This window comes from Cebidichthys violaceus, unplaced genomic scaffold (assembly GCF_023349555.1).
Source record: "Cebidichthys violaceus isolate CVI_PGR_0920_01 unplaced genomic scaffold, fCebVio1.0.p SCAF_19, whole genome shotgun sequence".
NCBI lineage: Eukaryota > Metazoa > Chordata > Actinopteri > Perciformes > Stichaeidae > Cebidichthys > Cebidichthys violaceus.
In genome coordinates this window covers 495001-502500 of record NW_027176361.1, presented here as the reverse complement: position 1 = coordinate 502500, position 7500 = coordinate 495001, and the positions used below count along the sequence as shown (strand labels likewise).

The 7500-nt window shown below is 46.8% G+C and overlaps 3 protein-coding genes across 6 annotated transcripts in view; 1 reads left to right on the top strand and 2 right to left on the bottom strand.

Annotated features, from left to right (window-relative positions):
* Positions 1-1401, bottom strand: part of LOC137874382 (voltage-gated potassium channel subunit beta-3-like) — a 20011-nt gene extending 18610 nt beyond the window's left edge. For 2 of the 3 annotated variants that reach the window (XM_068713028.1, XM_068713032.1), the window contains exon 1: positions 415-1401. In XM_068713028.1, coding sequence (XP_068569129.1) covers positions 415-713 — 299 coding nt within the window. In that variant the 5' untranslated portion in view covers positions 714-1401. The remainder of the gene's footprint in view (positions 1-414) is intronic. The other variant, XM_068713029.1, reaches the window with a different exon arrangement.
* A 2197-nt stretch (positions 1402-3598) lies between these two features.
* Positions 3599-4888, bottom strand: trappc1 (trafficking protein particle complex subunit 1). 2 transcript variants are annotated; one of them, XM_068713026.1, is made up of 5 exons: positions 4806-4888; positions 4426-4524; positions 4275-4345; positions 4046-4184; positions 3599-3878 (listed from the first exon to the last, which is right to left on the bottom strand). In XM_068713026.1, exons 2-5 carry the CDS (start codon positions 4522-4524, stop codon positions 3750-3752), a joined length of 438 nt encoding a protein of 145 aa, XP_068569127.1. In that variant the 5' UTR covers positions 4806-4888; the 3' UTR covers positions 3599-3749. The 2 variants fall into 2 exon arrangements, with proteins under 2 accessions (XP_068569127.1, XP_068569128.1); XM_068713027.1 differs by lacking the exon at positions 4806-4888 and adding an exon at positions 4704-4786.
* Positions 4889-4971: 83 nt separating this feature from the next.
* The window catches only part of psmb6 (proteasome 20S subunit beta 6), a 3517-nt gene continuing 988 nt past the window's right edge, over positions 4972-7500 (top strand). Inside the window, exons 1-5 of the mRNA XM_068713025.1 lie at positions 4972-5146; positions 5421-5488; positions 5630-5695; positions 5822-5887; positions 6037-6166. Of these exons, the coding sequence (XP_068569126.1) occupies positions 5051-5146; positions 5421-5488; positions 5630-5695; positions 5822-5887; positions 6037-6166 (426 nt within the window). The 5' untranslated portion in view covers positions 4972-5050. The remainder of the gene's footprint in view (positions 5147-5420; positions 5489-5629; positions 5696-5821; positions 5888-6036; positions 6167-7500) is intronic.

The following is a 7500-nucleotide window of genomic DNA, read 5'->3' as shown; positions in this document are numbered from 1 at the left end:
ACAATACAAAACAAACTACAACCTAAATACAAACCAAACTTCAGCCAAGATACAAACCAAACTACAGATGTGGGCTATTTCACCTAAAATGTATATCAAGCGTGTTTTTAGGGGTTTTGCGTGTTATATCACAGTATTACAAAATTATTAATAGACATACTTCACTCAAGACACGACTCTATCAATTTTCACTTCATTGACAATGTCCGGGAACAGATCTTTATAAGGGAAAAATATTTCAACAAACAATGTGTTCATTGGCTCACAAATAAAAATGAGGTGTAGACTTACATGTGTTGTATGTAAATGTAAATGTAATGTGGTTCATTCAGTTCATGATACTAAAACCACTGGAGTGTTAGCAGCGCGACATACCGCTGTCTCACCTGTCTCACCTGTCTCACTGTGTCTCACCTGTACGGCATGTTGCTCTGCTCCATGGTGACATCACACTCCTTCAGGTATATCTCCAGTCGCCGTCTCTCCATCAGCCTCCGCGCTGCCTCCAGGATCTGAGATGCCAGCACAGATTCTTCTTTCTCCTTCGGTTCTTTCTTCCCGTCACTCTTCTCTGGTTTCCCAGGATTCCCTCTGTTCACCTTCGGCTTCTTGTTGAACCCGTACAGCTCCTCCACTGAAAACTTCCCGCCTTTTCCTCCTGCAGCCGCCGACCCGACAGCAGCTGCTGTGGGCGGCACCCGACCCGCAAACATGGCTGACCCTGAGGAGAGAGCGATGAACAATAAAGCTAATGCTAATAACGAAAGACAATAATGCTAATGACAATAACTTCAACCAAACTACAGCCTAAACCAAACTACAGCCCAAATACAAACCAAACTACAGCTTAGTTAAAAACCAAACCATAGCCAATATAAACCAAAACTAAACTACGGCTAAAATACAAACCTGACTATATCTTCTTTGGGTCTTGTGGTTTCTGACCACAGTACGTAACATGACTATAATAAAATACTGTTGAATAAACAGGTGAAACGTTCTACATGAACATAAACGATGACACGTCTGTTTGCTTCTGCAGTCACTGAGTTGTAGTTCTGAGGTTGTAGTTCTGAGGTTGTTTTAGTTCCATTAAGCTACAACATGTCCCATCAGCCCCTGCAACAGGTTACACACAGATCAATCACTTTACCTGGTTAAAGGTGTCCGATTCCTGTCGTCCACACTCTGTGTCCACCTTCGTCTGTCTGTCTGTCTCTCTGCTGAGGCTCTGATATTAATCCTGTTGGTTTAATCCACCAATCAGAGCTCAGATATCACTTCTGTCTGTCTGTCTGTCTGTCTGTCTGGATTAAAACCTCCTGTAGCTCCTAAATATCAGACCCTGTGTACAGATGTTAAATATGGCCTCTTGCCCGGATCCAAAATTATTCTGACCCTTATCTCTCTCTCTCTCACACACACACACACACACACACACAGGTTGTGTTCCAGCGTCCTCTGATCAACATGATGAACCACATTTAGACTCTTTACTGTTCAGAGTGATTTTATTTTCTTCCAGACAAACGTTTGGTTTCACTTCAATCAATAATCAATAATCAATAATCAGTAATCAGTACGATCAGTCCACTATTTTACTGTTTGGTTATCTTGTTGGGAGCAACGACTGTTGGTGCTTTCAGGGACGCTCCGACAACTGAGATATAAACCTCCAAGAAGTGTTGGGAGAAGTACTTTGATCATTTACTGCAGTAAAAGTACTAATACACACTGAAAAAATACTACACTACTAGTAAAAGTACTGCATTCAAAACCTTATAGTATATACTGTATTTAAAGTGAAAAGTACAATATGTACCTCTGAGATGTAGTACAGTAAAAAGTAGTATATGTACCTCTGAGATGTAGTACAGTATAAAGTACTATATTTACACTGTGAGGACACAGGATCAGATATAGGACCAGGTTCAGGTCTAGGACCAGGTTCAGGACAAGGACCAGGTTCAGGAGTAGGACCAGGTTCAGGTCTAGGACCAGGTTCAGGACTAGGACCAGGTTCAGGACTAGGATCAGGTTCAGGACTAGGGAACACTTTGTGTGGACTGTGAGTGGCTGCTGGTTGGCAGTATGTTTTTCAGTGGGATTACAGATTATATCACCACAGGATTACACCGTCTGAACCACATCTGGAGTGGACAGATGTGTGTGTGTGTGTGTGTGTGTGTGTGTAGTTCAAGGTCAGTGTGTGTGTGTGTGTGTGTGTGTGTGTGTGTGTGTGTGTGTGTGTGTGTGTGTTAATCTGTTTGTCTCACAGCTCTCGTTCTTGTTTACATTCACACTAATATTCTAGATTAATTTATGGTTCATGTAAACGTATTCACAATAAAACACTGATAATATTCAGGTTTAAGGGGCGGACACAGGAAGCTAGGACACAAGAAGCTAGGACAGAGGAAGCTAGGACAGAGGAAGCTAGGACAGAGAAACAGTTGAGTAGAAGACGAGGACGCCGTTTTAAAAACAGGAGATGTTGAAATGTAGAGGATGAAGGTTTATTAATATAGGAGAGAGTGAGACCTCCCGTCTGTCTGATCGTTGGTGTATATTAGTGCTGGATAACTAAACGCGTTATTATCCCGTTAACGCATTAATTAATTAATTAATTAATTAATTAACGCAGACAATTATTTTATTGCATTAACGCAGTTTTTTAAAAATACAATCCACACCGTTGATGTCAGTAAATCACCAAACCAGCGGTGGAGGAGTCTTCATCACTACGCTGATGCAGCGTGTGGAGGAGTCTTCATCACTACGCTGATGCAGCGTGTGGAGGAGTCTTCATCACTACGCTGATGCAGCGTGTGGAGAAGTAGAGATAAACTAAAGACGAGCTAACAGACGCCACAGAGAAGTGGAGAGATACAAACTGAGGACGACTAGTGTTGAGAAGACGTCGGTCTGAGGAACGTTCTCAGGATCATGAATGACGTCACGTAGGAGCCTCCCTCCAGACGCACCGTCACCAGAAGAACACACGAGTCGTATGAAGAGGAGAGGACTACAAAAGAGACGGAGTCACAACGCGCACCGGCCGTCTCTCACCGGAGACTACCGGACATCTCCGGGTAACCATCGTCACCTCAGAGTTACGGTGCATTATGTTGATGAACAGTGGGAGCTGCGTTCGCATGCTCTGACTGTATGAAGACAGAAGACACACATGTTGATGAAACGTGTGGAACATTGTATTCATGTTGCACAGCAGTGGAACGTTTAAATAAAGTCACACACTGAGCACAGATAGTAGAAATATAACTGATAGTGTGTGAAGAATACTGCTGTTAAAAATAACCTGATCTGTTTAAAGTGATTCAAACCAAATGTTAGTGTACTGTTGTTCATATAGCAGTACTTTAAAATACAAGTGAGTAATACACTACTTTTGAATTCATTGTTGAACTTTGTGCATAACAATGAGATTAAATATTTTAATCTTACCCAGCACTAATATAAAGGTTTTGTAATAAAGGAGAGAGTGAGACCTCCCGTCTGTCTGAACGTTGGTGAAACACCAGCAGACGACCAGCAGGAGGCGACATGTCCTCTGTAATAAAGACAGAAGACAGCATCATCGAGTTGACACATTTAATCATAATGTTCATAAATAAATACAACATCACTGAGAGTGTGTGTGTGTGTGTGTGTGTGTGTGTGTGTGTGTGTGTGTGTGTGTGTGTGTGTGTGTGTGTGTGTGTGTGTGTGTGTATGTGTGTCCTCGTCTATCAGGCAGCGCGGGGACTGTAGAACGGGAGTCCTCTGATGAACGAGTCCAGTCGACTGCTGAACAACTCGCTGTCCAAACTGTGTCCCAACACACAGACAGGGTTCTTCACTATGTACTCCACATACAGCTGAGAGACAAACAGACAGACAGACAGGGTCAGTGGAAATAGAAAAAAAACAGTAAATCACATAAAACATGTAATATGTTGTGTGTGTGTGTGTGTGTGTGTGTGTGTGTGTGTGTGTGTGTGTGTGTGTGTGCGTGCGTGCGTGCGTGCGTGTGTGTGTATCTTACGTTGCTGTATATGTGCTGCAGTGTCTCTCTGGCGTTGGGGACAGACAGGTCCGTGTTCATGATGAACCTCAGTCCACTGGGAGTCTCGTAGTAGTGAAGACGGTACTTACTGGTCTGAAAGGACAGGAAGCCCTCCTTCCTGAGGACAGACAGGCTGCTAAGGACCGCAGACAGGCAGACAGGGAGACAGACAGACAGACAGACAGACAGCTGTTGTTGTGAAGGATACATATCCAGAGGAGACATCTTACTGACGAAGGAGCGGATGGAGAAGAGCATCCCATACATCAGCTTAAACTCCTGCAGACAGACAGGTGAGCAGACAGACAGGTCAGCAGACAGACAGGTACTGTATAAAGTCTTTGTGTTCTTAGTCTCACCTCATCCTTGGAGATGCCGGCCTGCTTCTTGCGGTTCCACTCATTATAGTACAGACAGCTGCCGTTACGGTCAAATATGTACAAGTTATGGACAGTCATCTGTAATAAAACACACCATGTAACAACAATCACACATCATATGAGCTCCATCACTTGTTTATTGTTCAGGGTTTAACTACATCCTACAACAGTCTGGTGCTCCGATAGAACGGTCAATAAATGAGCCGAAACTTAAGACTAAAGACATCATTTAAATAAAACACGTCAGTTAAACATACTTAATGACTCGTTAAAAGTCAAAAAATTGCGGTAAAACACGTTGAATTCAGTCTTTAAAGTGATATTTATGAGATGTTTTAGGAAGCAGCCGCGGTGTTTACCTTCTTTTCCTGTTTCCGGTTTCGTGTTTCGTGTTTCCGGTGGAGTCAGGACCCGTGGAGAGGTGTCCGCTACAGGCCGTTTTATATAAAAGTACATTTGACTCATAGTGAAGAGACAGAAACAAGCGTTGAAGTCTAACACGTTATTTAATAATATTATATATTATATATCGGCGCTAAACGCGTAAATTACCCGCCTCACTGTGACGTCACAGCCCACACAACTACCAGACGAGAGAAACAAGATGGCGGCAGCAACAATGATGCCGTACTTCGGACAGCAGATGTCTTCTAAAAGCGAACTGGTCCCGGACTGGACCAGCCAGGAAGTCAGCACCGGGGTGAGTACGGACCGGATCCAACTGGACCGGACCGGACCCGGTTCTGGTTCTGATCCCGCGGAGAGTTTTAAAGCTGAAAGCAGCGGCTGAATGAGACAGCACTTCTCACTGCAGGGAAGCTAATGACGGCTAACCGTCCGATAATGGGCTCACTGCGTTAACGCCACATGGAACGGCTTTAGACGATAACTGGTGCTCTGTTGTTTCTGATCTATCAACACGTTAACCTGTCTGTCTGTCCACCTGTCTGTGTCTCCACCTGTCTGTCCGTCAGACCACCATCATGGCGGTGGAGTATGATGGAGGAGTGGTGATCGGGGCTGACTCCAGGACCACCACCGGGTAAGAGTCTGTCTGTCCACACTGTGAGGAGGACGCACTCCTTTAAACCTCTGTCTGTCTGTCTGTCCGTCCGTCCGTCCACACTGTGAGGAGGACGCACTCCTTTAAACCTGTCTCTCTCTCTCTCTGGCTGTCTCTCAGCGCCTACATCGCCAACAGAGTGACAGACAAACTGACTCCGATCCACGACCGGATCTTCTGCTGCAGGTGAGTCTTCCTCCAGACCAGGACCCAGACCTCCTCCTAACCCAGACCAGGACCCAGACCTCCTCCTAACCTTTACATGACCTGGACCAGACCCTCAGGCTGACCCTCATGTGTGCTGGTTTACAGGTCTGGATCAGCTGCTGACACTCAGGCCATCGCTGACGTGGTCACCTACCAGCTGGGCTTCCACAGGTAACACACACACACACACACACACACACACACACACACACACACACACACACACACACACACACACACACACACACAGTTTGATTGACAGTCCCAGCGTCCAGTCTTCTGCAGCTAACCTCTGCCCGTGTGTTGTCCCGCCCCCTCAGCATCGAGCTGGACGAGCCTCCATTGGTGGAGACGGCCGCCAATCTGTTCAGAGCGAGCTGCTACAGATACAGAGAAGAGCTGACGGCTGGGATCCTGGTGGCAGGCTGGGACCGCAGGAAGGGGGGGCAGGTACTACTACTACTACTACTACTACAGGCTGGGACCGCAGGAAGGGGGGGCAGGTACTACTACTACTACTACTACTACTACTACTACTACTACTACAGGCTGGGACCGCAGGAAGGGGGGGCAGGTACTACTACTACTACTACTACTACTACTACTACAGGCTGGGACCGCAGGAAGGGGGGGCAGGTACTACTACTACTACTACTACTACTACTACTACAGGCTGGGACCGCAGGAAGGGGGGGCAGGTACTACTACTACTACTACTACTACTACTACTACAGGCTGGGACCGCAGGAAGGGGGGGCAGGTACTACTACTACTACTACTACTACTACTACTACTACTACTACAGGCTGGGACCGCAGGAAGGGGGGGCAGGTACTACTACTACTACTACTACTACAGGCTGGGACCGCAGGAAGGGGGGGCAGGTACTACTACTACTACTACTACTACTACTACTACAGGCTGGGACCGCAGGAAGGGGGGGCAGGTACTACTACTACTACTACTACTACTACTACAGGCTGGGACCGCAGGAAGGGGGGGCAGGTACTACTACTACTACTACTACTACTACTACAGGCTGGGACCGCAGGAAGGGGGGGCAGGTACTACTACTACTACTACTACTACTACTACAGGCTGGGACCGCAGGAAGGGGGGGCAGGTACTACTACTACTACTACTACTACTACAGGCTGGGACCGCAGGAAGGGGGGGCAGGTACTACTACTACTACTACTACTACTACTACAGGCTGGGACCGCAGGAAGGGGGGGCAGGTACTACTACTACTACTACTACTACTACAGGCTGGGACCGCAGGAAGGGGGGGCAGGTACTACTACTACTACTACTACTACTACAGGCTGGAACCGCAGGAAGGGGGGGCAGGTACTACTACTACTACTACTACTACTACTACTACAGGCTGGGACCGCAGGAAGGGGGGGCAGGTACTACTACTACTACTACTACTACTACTACAGGCTGGGACCGCAGGAAGGGGGGGCAGGTACTACTACTACTACTACTACTACTACTACTACTACTACAGGCTGGGACCGCAGGAAGGGGGGGCAGGTACTACTACTACTACTACTACTACTACTACTACTACTACTACCACAGGAAGGGGGGGCAGGTACTACTACTACTACTACAGGCTGGGACCGCAGGAAGGGGGGGCAGGTACTACTACTACAGGCTGGGACCGCAGGAAGGGGGGGCAGGTACTACTACTACTACTACTACTACTACTACTACTACAGGCTGGGACCGCAGGAAGGGGGGGCAGGTACTACTACTACTACTACTACTACTACTAC

Excerpts from the sequence above, each read along its gene's own strand:
- trappc1 (XM_068713026.1), bottom strand. The coding sequence starts at position 4,524 with ATGACTGTCCATAACTTGTACATATTTGACCGTAACGGCAGCTGTCTG. Across the intron at positions 4,346-4,425 it reads CCGGCATCTCCAAGGATGAG|GAGTTTAAGCTGATGTATGG; the intron begins GTGAGACTAAGA and ends GTCTGTCTGCAG. Across the intron at positions 4,185-4,274 it reads AAGATGTCTCCTCTGGATAT|GAAGGAGGGCTTCCTGTCCT; the intron begins GTATCCTTCACA and ends GTCTGTCCTCAG.